We start from the raw sequence: 16,501 nt of genomic DNA, 5'->3' as shown, positions 1-16,501 counted from the left end.
TTCAATTGTATAATTTATAATACTTCGAGTAAGATGTTTAATTTATTCTTCAAATCACATTAGAAGAGATCTGTACTTGCAAATAAAAAATAACCATTTTAAGAACCACAGTTGAAGTCTATTACTAATTATGTATATCAATTAATTCAATCATGTGATTTTTAAACTTTTAACAACTACTTAAAGATCTAGATATATTTAAAATACGAATATTGCTTATACATATTAGCTACTCGTTAGGTATTTTAGAGCTCAAATTAAAGTTTAATTCAACATTCGTATTATTAATTAGCATTGCTTCTTACATTAGTTCTCCCTTAGTTATAGTTACATTCCAGCCAGTACAGTATCGGAAAACAGCTCGGAGCAAGAGTACGTTTTTTAAATTTTCAAGCATTCAATTTTTTCATATTCTTCCTATGATAATCTATATAATAATTTAGGATTAACTTGTGTTTGTGTATTATTCAATTATCACATTCTTTTTGATGATGATATATTAATTTTTTCATTTTGACTCGTTTGAGACATTGAAGCATATAAATGGTAAACAATACTATACGATTTGTATGCTTTCATCAATTACTGAACTTATTGTATCTCACGTATCATCGAAATTGTAGACAAAACTATGACACAAAGCACAGGAACTATATTATTCGTAATTTCTTATCAACATAAAATAAAGAAAGTATATTCCATTGACCATGACTCAGACCATGCCGAAGCCCTCGCTGCCCTCGCTGATGGCCAGGAGCAGAGATTTCTCGAACTGCTCATAGCTCTCGTAGTCCGGCAGGCAAAGTTGATTGAAACTGCAAGCAGAAGGTAAACCAATCAATATATATATACATAGATCAAGGTGATAGATACGCACCAGGTGTGTGCCGTGGGTAGATTACCAAATGTGGGAGCTGCGGTTATTTGGAATTGTGGATTTAGCTCCTGAAACCCGCCAGGCGGCAGCTGAGAACAGCCTGTGGTGAACTGCAGGAGACGGGCCATTTCTGTTTGGCTAAAATTGCTAACAGCCGCCCAGAACCAGGCGAGTACGCGTCGAAACTCTGCCGAGTTCCCATTGGCAATGTGATGCGACTTAAAATCGGTTATCGAGTACTCGCCAGTGCCGCACATCAGTAGCTGGAGTAATATAAGGTATTTGACATAATTATATTCATATACATTTCGGAGATTCTGTTTAACTCACCTCCAATTCGTTTTCGTCAAATATGCTTAGCAAATTGTCTGGTATGATTGCATTGAGACCCTTAAGAAAGCTGTCGACTTCATCTTTCACGCTATTGCAAAGTCGCTGCTGTGCCAAAGCATCTAAATATTGATTTTTGGTCGCATTGGTTACACGAGTCCTGGCACCATTTGGAATAAGTTCTATGGACTTGATTAGTTGGCCGCTGGTGTCATACACATCCTCTACGAAATACAACTCCAGTGCGTCAGTGCCATCCAAGTCCGTATCGAGAATGTACTTAATTTTCGACAAATATAAATCTGGGTCATCCTGCTCGAAGTACTAAAATACGAGACACAATATCGCTTTTAGGACAAGAAACGGTATACACAGATGTACAACCCCACCTTATAATGCACTCTTAGCCCTATTAGCTGGGCTAAAAAGGATCGGCTGAACCGTGCACGCACCAATTGTCTATAGCTGCCGCCTAAAGAGCTCTCGAACAGACATTTGCCCACAATTTTGCCGGCAAACTCAAAATACTTTAGTTTCAGATGCGAAGGCCGCGTCGGATTCGGATGCACCAGAGCCTGGTGCTTATCGTGAAACGTACAAAAGAGCCCACTTCTTGAATCGAAGAGAGCGCTGCAAACCAATTCGAACCATTCGCGCCGCAGGCCACCCCAGTCGATACCCTGCTCTCCCTGGAAGGTGACTTCGAAGTTGCCGCACCAATCTGAAACGCTAAACCCTTTGGTGGCCTTCATACTGCTTTCGAGGATCTTTTCGCGATTTACTTTGAGCGCCATCTTCTCGTGGTAGTAGCTGGCATGGAATTTGCGCACTTCGTGGTAGAAGAAGTCCTGTTTGTCCTTGAACGTCTCTGAGCCACCAATGTTCTTCAGCAGGAAATGTGTAAAGGTTGCAGCTATGATGTTGCGGTCCTTCGAGGCAAGTTCAATACGAGGCTGGGCTCCATCGTCTATAATGAAAACTGGCCCATGCAGCTGCGTTACAAGATGGGGCAGAAAATGGAACTTGGTCGACGGACACAGCCGAAAGGTGGCAATACGTTTCGGTATGAACTTCAAAATCATTTCCTTGATCGTCACCTGAAAGATCAACGAGTTCTGAGCCTCAACATTTCACACAAATAACGTGAGCCCACTGTGCTCTACTACTCACCTGTTTCGGCCCCACATAGCACATCACCTTTCGCGGTTTACTCTTCGTGGTTCCATAAATACTCAGCAGCTTCGCCTCGTAGCAAATATTGTGCTTTCGCGACGCAATATTTTTGTGAACGAGTGTTGTGTCGCTACCTTGAAGAGCCAGAGTACAAAAATGCTACAAACTAACAGTCTACAAGAGCGATCGATGTATATATAAAATGATCAAATCTTGAGTAAACTACTAGAAAAAACTAATAAGTATCTGAGTTATTTAGTAAGACGATATTCATCATATCTGCATATATAGGAAAAGTCCACTACAAATACCCCAGATCCTAAAGATGATAGATTCTGATCTATTTTAGTCATCGCTTGGTAATTAGTTCGTAATATCAATGTTAATCTTCATCTTTTGTCTTTTGTAGAAAAATCTATGAATATTACGAATGAAGAAAATATAGTTGTATTATATCAGGCGAAAAGTCCAGATTATGAAATTGACGATATCAATATGATATTTAGGACACTATACGGTGGGACCTGCAGGCAGACGGACTAAAATGGGTAGTTCATGTAAGATAGACACACTAATTAGAATATGTAAGTATAAAGAATTTGAATATAAAGAATTTCATAAATTTACAATAGGAGGGTATAAGAGGGTATAACAGTTAAATTAGCCATATCTAAATATCTATTGTGTGAAAGTCCAGTTAATTTGATACTTACTGCTGAGCACGATTATGTCAAAGTCCCCATTGGGAAGTTGCTGATCTCGATAGCTGATGCTAGCTTTCAAGCAAGTCGGTTCTGGAAAGAGAGCAGTCACTGAGACTCGCGAATTGACACTGTCGTAGCTGAAAACAATGGCGTTCTGCAGCTTTTCGACGGACACGCCGTGTAGATCGTAAATAGCGACACGGTAACCCTGCGAAGATGATGGGATATTTTTAACAGAGGTTATTTGTAAGGTAAGTGTAATGTACCTGCAACGCCTCATCGGACTGCTCGAAAATACACGCGTTGCCAAATTCGTCCCTCGGCTCAATGTGCATTAGAGTCGGAGAACTGGCGCAGCAGATGAGCGTACTAGCCGGGCGTATGAATCGTGATCTGCGTGGATCGATGGCCCCGGGCAGGAAGTTGCGCACGAAAGGCGAACCGGCTATATGACTGGCGCCGATTAGTACGGAAATGTTGTACTGGCCCGCAGTGCGAACCGTAAACTTGACTTTGGCAATGTTGGCATTATTGGGATCTGTAGATGAGCCGAGCTCACTGATTGTCACCACCTTGCGTGTGCCTTCGGTGACCTCTACGAAGAATTGGTCGGTATCACAGATGGGATACGGCTGGCCGTTGCGCTGAAAGAAGCGCACAACGAAGCACATGGTGCCGCCGACGTGGGCCGGATCCTTCCAGTCCCACTGAACCCTGCAGTTGGCGGGCAGGAGATACTTTCCGGTTACATACTGCAGCAGCGAGTGGCGCGCCTCGGGCGCCAGAGAAGGCTGTGTCATCGCGGCGAGTGTGACCAGACCGGCAACGGAAACAGAGACCACGAGCATGCCTCCCCATGTCCAGGCGTCCTGATGTTGACTTGACTTGACCACCGTTGACCACAGCTGGGCCTTCAAAGCGTCCAGCTGTGCCTTCGATGTGGGCAGCCCTTGACGCGCAGTCGACCACAGTTGCCAATCCTTTCCGAGTATCTTGCTGGCACGCGAATCCTCGAGCCAGTACACGTCCTCTAACGAGGCCACCTCAACAGCCAGCAGACGCTGGTAATGATGTTGCATACGATATTCCCGTAGCCATTCGCGCAAGATCAACTTCTGCTGCAGATGGAGGGCAGCGCGTTGCAAGCGCTGTTCGTCCCCCGGCGGCAGCTCGGGCAGATGCTCCGGATCTCCAGAGCTTGATAACGACGAGATTCCTGTGCGGAAGACACGACGAAATAGGCAGGGTAAACAAAAACAGAAAAGGAAACCAAAACGGATAATAAATATTAAGTTACACGTAGCAAATACTAATTAAATATAACAAACTTTTCGCGTCAAAGCTAATTGAGCTAAATGGTCAAAGTTTGAGAAATTCGAAACTTTTGCGATATCGACGCTCGGCGTTCGACAACGACAGTGACAGCGTCATCAGGACACGTTCATTGTGTGCTCAATACAACAAAAATCAACTTAATGGCGCTCCCAATTACAAGCTTACTTATTTAGTCAGGCAACTGCGGCATTGCCACTCTACAGGAACTTTGACCACCTTGCCAATCAATTATATTTCAATTTTCGTGAATAACCTTAACTTAAGTTCAAAGGCTACGCGTGTACCAAAACACAAAATACTTATGTACGACCCAACTATATAGGTATATACATATATCTTGCTGACACAATATATATACGTATGCACATACATATATATACAGCCGCTTGTCGCTTGTCCTTCCAAATAATACCTTCTGTACATTGCCATCCATTTAGTGATACCGATAATATACTTATTGTTCGTATAAATGATATTAGAGCAGTGAGGTCTTTTTATAGATTTCCAAGCAATCATCGTTATTTATAGGTAACACCACTTAATATTATATATCTATAAAAGTATCACTATTAAAGGCACAGAAAGGAAGGAAAGAAGCAGAGCAGAGAAAGAGAGAGGGAGAGAGCGACAGAGACACAATTTGCGTAATTGCACTGGTAAACAAAATGAAGTAACGAAAACTCTAAAGACTGGAGTCAAAATTAGAGCCAACAATGGCAGTAGAATTTGTGTGCTAATTTTCACCAAATATATATATATTTAATACTTGACCCCATATTTTCCATTCAGAATCTGACCATTGACATTAAGGAAGAAAAGCCACAGGCCCTTTTCAAGTCGCAAACGAGTAAAATAAAACGCTAATCTACATGCAATCTAACGTTAGCCAGAGAGCATTATTGAGTATTACGAAATATACATACATATGTACATACATACATACATACGAACGGAAAGAAGTAAGGCTTGCGTGCATGACACTTGGCAACTGTGGTATTTCTTTACGAATTTCTTACACTCGCTCCTCGTACGCCGGAGAACTTCTGATGTCCTTATATTTATTTGCTTAGTTCGTGCGAAACGAACAACTTCCGCTTGATTCTGATTCGCTGATTCTATAACCAGCATTAAATTGGCGAGAAATACACAGAGCAAACAATGAAAGGCAACTTTTAGTTTTGAAAAGTTTTCGTTGATATCTAGATATACACATATTTATATATATGTACTTCGAAATATCATTAATTTTTCTGTAGGTCTACGATTACCATAGTTTAGTTGCCATTCAATAATACTTTCAGGAGCCACCTAACGCACGTACGAGGCACATGGGACAAATTTAATCCTTACATCATTTGTTCAAACTTAACCCAATAATTAAGTGAAAGGCGGTTATCGGCTATCAGTTTCCATGCACTGTTAGTGCGAGTTGCTAAGGTGCCTTAGATGTGTGCAACGGTTTTGTGGACTCACCAATCTCATACCTCAAACACAATTTAAGCACGCCGCGCGGCAAACTCTTTTTTCTGGCTCTGCTAGATGGCCAAGATACTTGCATATTATAGATCAAAAGCGCCATGTAACAATTGCCGCTGAACCGATCCACAAGGCCCTTAAATTTGACGCTTGCATGGAGTAATATCAATTCATTGCCAAGCACTGTACCCTCGGGCGGCAACAGGAACTGAGCCATATGAGTAATGAGATTTTGTGGTTGCTTTAATAACTTTAAAAATTTTGACAGAACTTCCAAAGGCGACGTCGGAAAATTACTTTCAGCTCAATTTCTTACTACTAACTATTTAATAACATATTTGATTTTTGTTTTTTAACTATTTGAATATTAAATTCAATTACAGATCAGAATGCTCTCGTCTACATTGAACTTAGGTAACCACATATGACCTTGTCTACCCATACCTTAGTTGACCAACCTATTTTAAATGAGGCGGTTCTATAATATAGTGAGGACGAGGGGCTAAAAGCAGCAAAAGTGATGTTATTTCATAGTTTTGTAATTATTCAGGTGTTTCCACGACGAAGTAAATTAGTGTAAAGAATTTTTCGTTCACTTTTCCCCGACTCTCTTACGAACGTGTTTTGCTATCCATAGTGAAGAATAATTACAATGGTCCACAAGGACATCGCCTGTTCGGATGTACATATGTATGTGTAAGTAAACAAATGTTACAACATTTTTGTTGACGAAACAAAAACATGAATAATTTGCGTATGAAATTTTAAATGACAAGCACTCTCCACATTGCCGTCGGAGCACCTTCCACGCTTGCCTCAAGTAGCGCCGTAAGTGTAAGTGCAACTTTAGCTGCTCGGCAGCATCCTCTGCAAATAGCGAATGTACAAAGTTGGAACACAAATGAGAACGTACCCGCAAATCTCGAGCAGTTCTCTATTTAAATGTAATGCGTGGATAACTTAGAAGGGAATCATTATTTGAGGTAGTGATATAATTATATAATCAGATCCGATTTGGGTAGCGCAGAGGGGGTGCACATATCAATTTTGATAAACGATTATAGGATCGTAATAGTAATAGTTGGATTTATTTATATTATTTTAGAGACTGGATGAAGTTTACCTTTTCGGTTACGGTAAGTTGCTGCAGACTGTTTAATTAAATACAAACATGAATAAAGAAGCATATCTGATTGCTGAACAATAGCTGCGAATTGTGTCACTATTTTAGCTCAAAACATTATCATATTGTACAAATCCATTATACTGTTATTACTTAATAAAACAAGAAGGCGCTAGTCCAGACTGATATACTAGGAGATACCCTGAACTCTCGAAGCTGATATTCTAATCCATCTGAAACTTAATCATATGGTAAAAATGTGTGTACATTCCAAGTCTCTAGACTTACAAATTAAACGCAAAGGGGCGTGGTATAATTTGAAGTCTCTAGGTCTAATAGTATTCAAATGAGACTGAAAAAACAAAATCAATTTTTCGATTATTCTCGATAAAAAAGCTATCGGTTGAGTTATCGCAAATTTAAGACGAGCTTGTACTGCGTATGGTATACACGAGTATGCATGCCAAATTTCAGGTCTCTATCTTTTTATACAAAATTCTGAGATCGACGCACTCATACGGACGGACAGACGCTCAGACAGACAGGATCAAGAATAAATATACTTTCTAGGATCTGCGATGATTTTTTCTGCCCGTTGCATACTTTTCAACAAAACCATTATACCCTGATTTCCCATTTTCATTGGATTCAGGGTATAATGATACATACATACATGATTCGCAGCCGCACAGTCGCGTGCACTGAAAGTCTACAATTTGGCTGTCAGGATGCCAATGGATTTTCATTTTTATGCAATTCTCCTTTACTTGGAGGTCAATTGTTGCATCACCACATCTCACAGTTGATTTTCCGCCAGAACTGATGATGCTATAAGCTACAGCATAGAATAGATTTTTGTATTCTCTTTTTTCATGGAAGAAGGAAAGGCTTGCTGATTTATTTTGTAAGTAATTTTTTCCATATTCTATCGACATAATAAAATTTCAAAACTCGCTTAAAACGTCGTCACTATATTCTATATTTGGTAAAAGTTACTTTCGGTCACACCTATTGCAAATCTTAAGCGTTTGCTTACATTACAAAAGCGCGCTTTTTCGCATTCTAAGAATTGCGATTGATTTCTGGATTTTCTAGCTGTTATTGTAGTTTTGTCAGATGACGCTCTGTTATTAGCTTATTGTATTTCAGCTACTAGATTGTCAAGCAAAGCGATAGCGTGGGTGATAAAGGCTTCGCATGTTATGTTACAGCGGCGGAGGTTCAAAACCCCTTCAATGTTATGTTTTTATTTTCATACATATTTCGTTTTTTATAAAATAGATATTTATTTTATTCTTTTTTCTAATTGAACAATTTTATAAGTTTAAATTTGTTTCTTCTTAAATAGCCCTTATATATGTATGTACGCATATATGCATGTACATATATGTATGTACATAAGACTGAACGCATATGTAGCATCAAGCATTCCAGCCTTTCTTATGCACGCGCTCATTTGTGTGTGTGTATGTATGTACACATAAATGCATACTCTAGCGTTGAAATGAGACTAATTTCCTTTTGCTTTGTTCTTGAATATATCATCCGCTACTCTGGCTCTTCTTTTCTATAATGCGTCATAACAAGAATCTCATTTTTGCATTTCATTTTAATTACAATTGTTGACAGTAGGTAATGGCGCTGTCGGCAAAGGCGCCGGTTAAATTTTTATAAATCGGAGTTATACACAAGTATGTGTTCCAAATTTCAAGTCTCTAGCTTCAATAGTGGCGAAATGAACTGCGTTCATACGGACAGACGGACGGACAGCAAGACGGACATTGCACAAAACCAATATACTAATTCACTTCGTGAATGAGTATAAAAATACAATTTAATACAAATTAAAATGCAGTAAAACTTACATGGTTTCGTCGATATATATATATATATATATATATATATATATATATATATATATATATATATATATATGTATTGTCTATGTGAACTACTTTGATTGCTGTAACGCTTAAATGAAGGTCTGTGAAACACTGCTTAGTCTCTAATTGAAGATTGTCCTGGGTCAGTTACTATGTTCGTGAACAGCCAAACCGGTTTCAACCAATTGACTAATTAGGCACAGGCAACCGCCGCTCACTGAATATATTTAAGTTCAATAAGCTCAAAACCAAATATACAACCATATTGTAAATATTCGTGCAAATAATTCGAATTTGAGTTACTTTTAAGTCATCAACGTGGAGAGAAACAAGTATGAAAGCTCTAACCGAGATTGATCGACTACGAGATCCCCTGAACCCTTCGAGCAACTGATATTTTAATAAAAAACAACACATGCACACACACAGGCATACGCTCGCACGTATAAAGAAGCATTGGCTGCAAAGCACAAGGTCATATTACTGAAATAAATAAATTAAAAATAAATTTGACCGAAAATCGAAATTATATTAAGTAAATATCTACATCTACATTAATTAATTTAGCGACCCTAGCTTCAAAGATGTAGCACACATTAATTTATTACTGATTTTCGATGTTTTTAATCGATAAAAAATAACGGGACAAGTTATCGATTTTTGAAGAAAATCTCGATATGCGCGTATACACGGACCTAGGAAAAAAATGTCAAGTCTCTAGCTGTCTGGCTGATGGAAGGACGGGCAGGCGGACGGACAGGACTAAATCGACTCATCTCGTCGCCCTGATCAAGAATTTATATACTTTTTGGGGTTTGCTACACCTCCTTCTGCCTGTTACATACTTTCAATAAAACCACTATACCCTGATTTCCCATTTTCAATGGGTTTAAGATATAAAAACAACAGTTAACTGCAGTACAGATCATTCGCTTTTACTAGTTACCCGTACGCCAAAAATAATGTGGGGTCAGGGTCAACACTTGCATAAAATCGAGCTATAGTACATTTCGCATACGGCCCGTTGTTCCGTATGGCCTTGGGAAAGGAAATGGAAATGGAAACGGGAATGGGAATGCAAATGCAAATGACAGCGTTGGACCTTTAAACTTCACTTTTAATTTACACACACTCACCTGAGGAGGAGGATTGCGAGTGTCGCATTGTGGTCGCCATTGCGATGGAATTTATCTCCGATTCGGGAGACCACATTGTTGTTTGTTTATAGATTGATTCACGTTACGGTATTATTTAATTGACTTATTGACTTTGTATTAAATTGTAATAATATTGCGTTTGTTGCATTTTGATTGCATTAAAAATATGACTTGCTACAGCTTTCGAATGGAATGATTATTTAATGTTTCGGTTTTAGATAGTAAACAAATTATATAAAAAATAATTTACTTATTTTAAATTAAACAAGTAAGGAGACTCTAGTCGAGACTGCTCGACTAGGAGATACCCTGAACCCTCCAGTCTGATATTCCAATCACTCTGCACCTTCTTTACATACATACACACGCACGTATTAGAAGACGTCCAATCTTAATGAAACTTTTAGAACATACTCATAATGTTCAAATGAATGAATGAATGTACAAAGCACAAGTCTCTACTACTTGAAATACGCCTTTTACAAAGGCGAGAGTGAGGGGTCGAATTTAGGGGTGGGGGTAAATTTTAACAAAAACCGAAATTATATAAAATACACATGAATCTACATATAAAATTTGGAAGCTCTAGCCCTAAAGGTGTAGGCGCTATAATTAAATAACTAGCTTTCGATAAGGTTTTTAATCGATAATAAAGTATCGGGAGTAGTATCTTCTGAGATAGACGCGTTCATACATACGGACGGACGGACGGACAGACAGACAGACGGACAGGGCCAACTCGACTGAGCTTGTCGCCCTGATCAAGAATATATATACGTCTGCCACGCCTCCTTCTGCCTCTTACATACATTTCAACAAAACCATTATACCCTGATTTCCCATTTTCAATGGGCTCAGGGTATAAAAAGACTATCTGTGTAACTTAATAATTTACCAAGAACTTTAAATAGCATGTATAAAAATATATATTTTATTCGATAAGGATAAATGAGATGAGAGTTCTAAAACAGCGAAGCTAAATATAGATATAAAGTTTATTTAGATGGAATGAAATCCATGAAATGATAACCGATAATTGGCAACAAAAGACGGTTATATAAAGTTATACGCATTTTCCATATCCACTCATCGGCTCTCTTATCTTATATTTATGTATTATTCAAACATAAGCTTCTGGGCATCCATAGTGATGTTTGATTAAGAAAGGATTATTTTCGGTGAAAGCAAGCTAAGCAAGTTTTCACTGTCAAGTTATAGTCCCTGATATAGTTTATCGTCCTATAGCATACAACACATTCGAGCATAGATAAATGATTACTTAAAAGCCCAATATGAAAGATTACGGAAATTTTATTGTTATTGGTTGCACATATATTTATTCACAGAAATCAGCTGGGAATAACATTAATATCAATTTCTCTGAGAACTATGTATAGCTTTCAATTTTATTTAATTTAAATCATTTGAAATGTAATTATGATTATATATATCCGCTTAAATTTTTGTTGTTGATTAAATATATTTTAGAGATCAAACCTTCAGTAAGAAAAAACTCAAAATTCTTTGGACATTTAATCAAATAAATAAACAAAAATAAACAATTCTAGATTAATATGGGCATGAATAAATACGGAACTGTATAAAATAAAACTTAATTTAATTACAAGGTATATTGTCATAGTGGGCAATGAGTACAAATTATGCAAGCACTGGTTCCTATCCTGGCATTGTGTGCCGACCTGGGTCAGATATTTTATAGCAGTCGCAAGAACAAACAGATCCTTTCACGTACTCCGCTTCCTACTTCTCATCATCATCATTGCCATTGATGGCGCCATTATGGTTTTTGTTTTTGTTTTCGCTTTTATATGGCCACCAAGCCCATCTGTAACTGTGAGTTGACAGTGCTTGTAATGCGAACTGACAAAGTTTGTCTGCAGCTATAAGCACTTTCCGTGTGAGAGTGTGTGCGTGGGTCTGGTGGTGTGTGTGCCCGCCTAGCGAATCGATTTGTGTGCATCTGCCTGTGTGTGTGTGTGTTTACTGTCGGAATTCGTAATGAAAGTGAGCTGTTCATTTGCTTTAGGGTCGCCAAGTGGCCGACGTCAATTTAACTTTCCCCTGCCTTCTTCTTCCTGTTGCTATACTAAACATGAATGTGCCCAGAAAAGTAGCCACAAACATATATACATATGCATATGTACATATGTATATGTACATGATGTAAAGATAATTCTCGCCTGACTTTTTAGAGGGAGCTTATTGGGATACAATAAACACCAACTCACTTTCCAAAGATGATTAAAGGTTGTCTCTATGTTACAGCAAGCGCAAGCAGAAAAGCGAAAACGGAGGAATGATTGATTTAGCCTTCCTTTTTATATACATCTATTCGAAATGAAAACCTCCACATTTGAAAATTTTCTTGTTTCACAAAGGGCTTTGCATCCGCGGTATACGGAACTATTTTAGTTTTGTCCACATTCGGAAACAATTTACAATAAATTTTGCAAATGGCTTTGTGGGTTTCGCTTTTATTCAACGTACATGAGCGGGAGAAAGCCTAACAAATTGAGTGTCTTCGAAAGAGAAAACGTAATAAGCAGTCAAAAGAGAGGATAAACTGAATAACTGAGTTGATATTCTAATTGTGTGCTGACAAATGCGATAACAAAGAGCAGGCGAAAACGAAAACCCAAACGCAACACAAAAGTAAAGACAAAACGCACACGAGAGCCGTGGCAATAATGATAACTAACCGCAAAGAGCGCCGCCAGCGACAGCCGTAGTAGAGCCGTCAACAGCAATGGCAGACAACATGTCAGAGCAAGATGGCAACATCATCAGCAGTAGCACTAGCAGCTGCAGCTTCCGTCGCGCGTCTGGCGGCTGGCAGCTTGGCCTACATAACAAAAACAGTTGCAGCTCCATTGTTACGAGCACATCTTAGGGTTGAGAGCAAGTCACGAAGGAATGAGAGTACGAGAGAAGGGGAGAAGGGAATGAAGAGAACGAAGAGAACGACGCAATAAAGGGTCTCTTGTTATGTTATGTGCACATGTCTTTTAGAGTCCTGCTATGTGTGTTCTTGTTGCTTTTCATTGCCACTCGAGTCCTTTTTAACGGTTTGACGGTGGTGCTCGCAAATCCTTTTAATTTGTTTAGCCCTCACCCCGCATTTAGTCTACATCCCAAGTGGCGCACTTCAATGTCTCTTACTTGGAAAAACAAGCGCAATTTCCTTTCAATTTCCTCCCCTTTCCTGTTCTCCTAGAAAGTAACATCAAATTGCTATAACGAGCACCTAATGCAAATTCCTCCTACCGCCTCTGTCGGCCGTTGGTCAATGTTTACCAAACAATTATTTTCCCAACAACAACAACAGTACCCGAATTAATTCAGTCTCACTAGTAAGTTAGTCCAATGCTGATATAATGCTTTGTATAATACGACGTCTGTCTAGTCGTAAAAATATTTCAGAAATATCGGATTGAGCAAGTGGTCGAAACTATTTACATTTGAGTCACTGAGAAACATTGAATAAGATAGGTGATATATGTACATGGAATTTAAGTTCTGTTTCTCGGCGATCGCCGATCAGTTGGATTCCATGGTGTAATGGTTAGCACTCAGGACTCTGAATCCTGCGATCCGAGTTCAAATCTCGGTGGAACCTGAGTTCAGTGTATTATTAAATTTAGCTTTCATTACTATTTTCTAGTTTGAGTTCAAAATTACTTTTGACATTTATTTGATAGTCTCCTTAATGTATATAGAAAACATACATACATATGTGTATTTTATATGTTATATAGAAACGAAGCCGTATTCGAGTGATGGCGTCCATGGTACACAAATATATAATAATATATATTTTTAAACTTGCTTGAATAAAATCTAAATAAAAATAGTAAAAATAAGAATGTATTACTAAAAAAAGCAAGAATTACATATTGTATTAAACATTCAGAAATTTTAAATTTGCTAAGAGAAAACTGGATGAAAGAACAATACAGAAAAGTAAAGCATAATAACAAAAACCAAAACTCAGAAACTTGGCGGGCAATTCGATTGGTCGCGAGTTCTTAGTGGTTCGAGGGGCGACCCCACTCAATCCACTACCCACAACCCACGTGCAACGCGAATTAGGTTAGGGCAGGATTACATTAGTTTTCACACAATTCATGACATGAATTCAGCATAAAGCAGTTATGCGAGACTGTCAATGTGCCGCACTCTCAGCTTTCATTTTTTTTCTTTATATTTTATTTTATATTTTGTATGATGTATTTGCGAGGATAACGGTATTAATCCTTTGTATTATTTTTGTAAACTATTTGCTTTTCTTTTTTGACTAGTAAAAGAGAAATGCACGATTCGCGGCGTTTTGATGCGCAACAAACCAACCAGTGGGCTCCGACGTATAACGAAAACTGTGCGTTTAAGGACATTTACGATTGATTTTATACCGAAAACACGACTGGCCACTTTCTCCGAATTCCGTATTGCCTTTGGGCATGTTATTGTTGTTGGCATCGGTTTACTTTTGTTGCTCTGACATAGAAAACTTCGTTTTGTGAATGAGCCGAGCGGACGAAAAGCCGAGCTGTTCAGCTGCCGAGCAACCTAGCTGTGATTCGGAGTGAAAAGCTTGTCTGACCGTATTCCAGCAGGTTGTTTTCTATTTCACACACTTATTAAATAGTAACAATATGTATGACTATTACCAGTACATTAAAGGCTGGTTTTATTTACAAGTATTTTTTACAGACCGCCAGTAATGTAATATGTATTAATTTAACACTTAACAAAACTCCTTTTAAGAATTCATAATTCCATGATTTACTTCATTTTTGATCGTTCTAAGCAGTGCTCTAACATCTCACTAAGCCTCTTAAATATTTTGTAAACTGTTTATTCACATTCATAACCTTGAGTACCCAAAACAAAATTTGTTGGCGATATGTCAAAAATATTAATTGTCTGCAGTAACATAAAGAAAAATCCACTATAACGAATATTATACGTTAGAAATACAATGTTCTTTCTTTAAATTACATATATGCAAAATGCGAGGATCTATTGAAAGTAAAAGATAATTTAAGCCAGCTGATCGTTTTGACTATGAATAAAATGTTCAATATTAAACTCGGCAAATCAATCACAGAACTTTCAAAACAGAGCAAATGAAAGGAAAAATAGACATAAATGTATAAATAAATAAAGATTGTCCAAAGGTTTTATTTATAGAAACTGATCAAAACTGAATATACCCCACTGACACAAAACCGATAATTGGCAAACTTCGCGCAGCGGTTCCATGGTGTAATGGTTAGCACTCAGGACTCTGAATCCTGCGATCCGAGTTCAAATCTCGGTGGGACCTGACGTATGAATAACTTTTTTTTAATTGTTTACTAAAATATATTTGATAAATCGTATTTTAATTTTGTTTAATTTTCTTATTTACCAAAAATATATCGCTTTTATTCTTGAATTTTTAACCATCGATCAGACGGGTTCCATGGTGTAATGGTTAGCACTCAGGACTCTGAATCCTGCGATCCGAGTTCAAATCTCGGTGGAACCTGAACAGATCTGTCTTACTTTTTTATAATTTATTTTTAATTTTAATTCACATTAGAAAAGTGCATCTTGAAATAACCTCAGAGCTTGACTGACTACATGTGTATAAAGTCCCCTATGCGCCAAAAATCGCACAATGAGCACACACCACATAAAAAAGTTCTAACGGTAAATTGACTTGCAGAATCTTGCACTTACCCTTATCTGGGAACAGTCTCCGGTATGCAAGCCATTCGTCGGCTGTTAAGCTGGATGAATGCTCGTGTCTTGTGTAGAGATGCAGCCAGCCCGGATGCGTGGACCAAATCAATAAAACAATCTTTACCAATGAAATGGTAAACATTAAACTCAACACTATTGCAATCAACACTTTCAGCGAGCCTTTTAACATAATAAACAAATACACAAGTACGCCACTATTGCATGGAAGCCAATGCGTTTGCTCTTTTCATTAGAAGTCTCCTCCAAAGCACTTTCAATTCATTTTGATTAATATTTAATATTTATACATTGGCATTCCGAGCAGCAGTGTAAGCAACGCAAATGACGAAAGGCATGTAACTTCGAACTTCTTGACTTTTTAATTATTAAATGAGAAAGCGTGTTGATCGTTCTAATAGCTTTTAATTAGTTGTTAGTAGTTGCATCATATTTAAGTTTTAAAACACAAAAACGAGAAAAAGCAGAGTACACAACGAGCTTGTATTTTTCTGTGCGTGTTTGCGATTTTGTTGAACAGCTGATGCGCAAGGCTACCAGATTAGCATACACAACAATCTGGCATCCCTGATAGCCGGTACAACAACCAATTAAATAAACATATGCTTTAGTTTGCATGAGCTTATTTATTATTAGTTTTATACGATTTTTGTGAATTAAATTAACTGAGTTGATTG

At 38.0% G+C, this 16,501-nt stretch overlaps 1 protein-coding gene and 3 non-coding genes across 8 annotated transcripts; 3 read left to right on the top strand and 1 right to left on the bottom strand.

Annotated features, from left to right (window-relative positions):
• Positions 1-23: 23 nt before the first annotated feature.
• LOC108649983 (apoptosis-resistant E3 ubiquitin protein ligase 1) lies at positions 24-16,321 on the bottom strand. 5 transcript variants are annotated; one of them, XM_089257609.1, is made up of 8 exons: positions 15,804-16,321; positions 3,351-4,300; positions 3,094-3,292; positions 2,378-2,514; positions 1,597-2,322; positions 1,208-1,531; positions 878-1,140; positions 24-815 (listed from the first exon to the last, which is right to left on the bottom strand). In XM_089257609.1, the coding sequence occupies exons 1-8, from the start codon at positions 15,994-15,996 to the stop codon at positions 713-715; spliced, it is 2,895 nt and encodes a 964-aa protein (XP_089113735.1). In that variant the 5' UTR covers positions 15,997-16,321; the 3' UTR covers positions 24-712. The 5 variants fall into 5 exon arrangements, with proteins under 5 accessions (XP_089113735.1, XP_089113736.1, XP_089113737.1 ...); XM_089257610.1 differs by having other exon boundaries at positions 1,597-2,304; XM_089257611.1 differs by lacking the exon at positions 15,804-16,321 and adding an exon at positions 10,038-10,187.
• On the top strand, positions 13,623-13,695 carry TRNAQ-CUG (transfer RNA glutamine (anticodon CUG)). Its single transcript has one exon. It is a non-coding gene; the product is annotated as a tRNA-Gln (tRNA).
• Positions 15,334-15,405, top strand: TRNAQ-CUG (transfer RNA glutamine (anticodon CUG)). The gene has a single exon. It is a non-coding gene; the product is annotated as a tRNA-Gln (tRNA).
• TRNAQ-CUG (transfer RNA glutamine (anticodon CUG)) lies at positions 15,538-15,609 on the top strand. Its single transcript has one exon. It is a non-coding gene; the product is annotated as a tRNA-Gln (tRNA).
• Positions 16,322-16,501: the final 180 nt, after the last annotated feature.

The sequence above is a fragment of the Drosophila navojoa genome, chromosome 3 (genome assembly GCF_054131105.1).
Source record: "Drosophila navojoa isolate 15081-1374.11 chromosome 3, UAZ_NAV_1.0, whole genome shotgun sequence".
Taxonomy (NCBI): Eukaryota; Metazoa; Arthropoda; class Insecta; order Diptera; family Drosophilidae; genus Drosophila; species Drosophila navojoa.
This window is presented reverse-complemented; position numbering and strand designations above follow the sequence as displayed.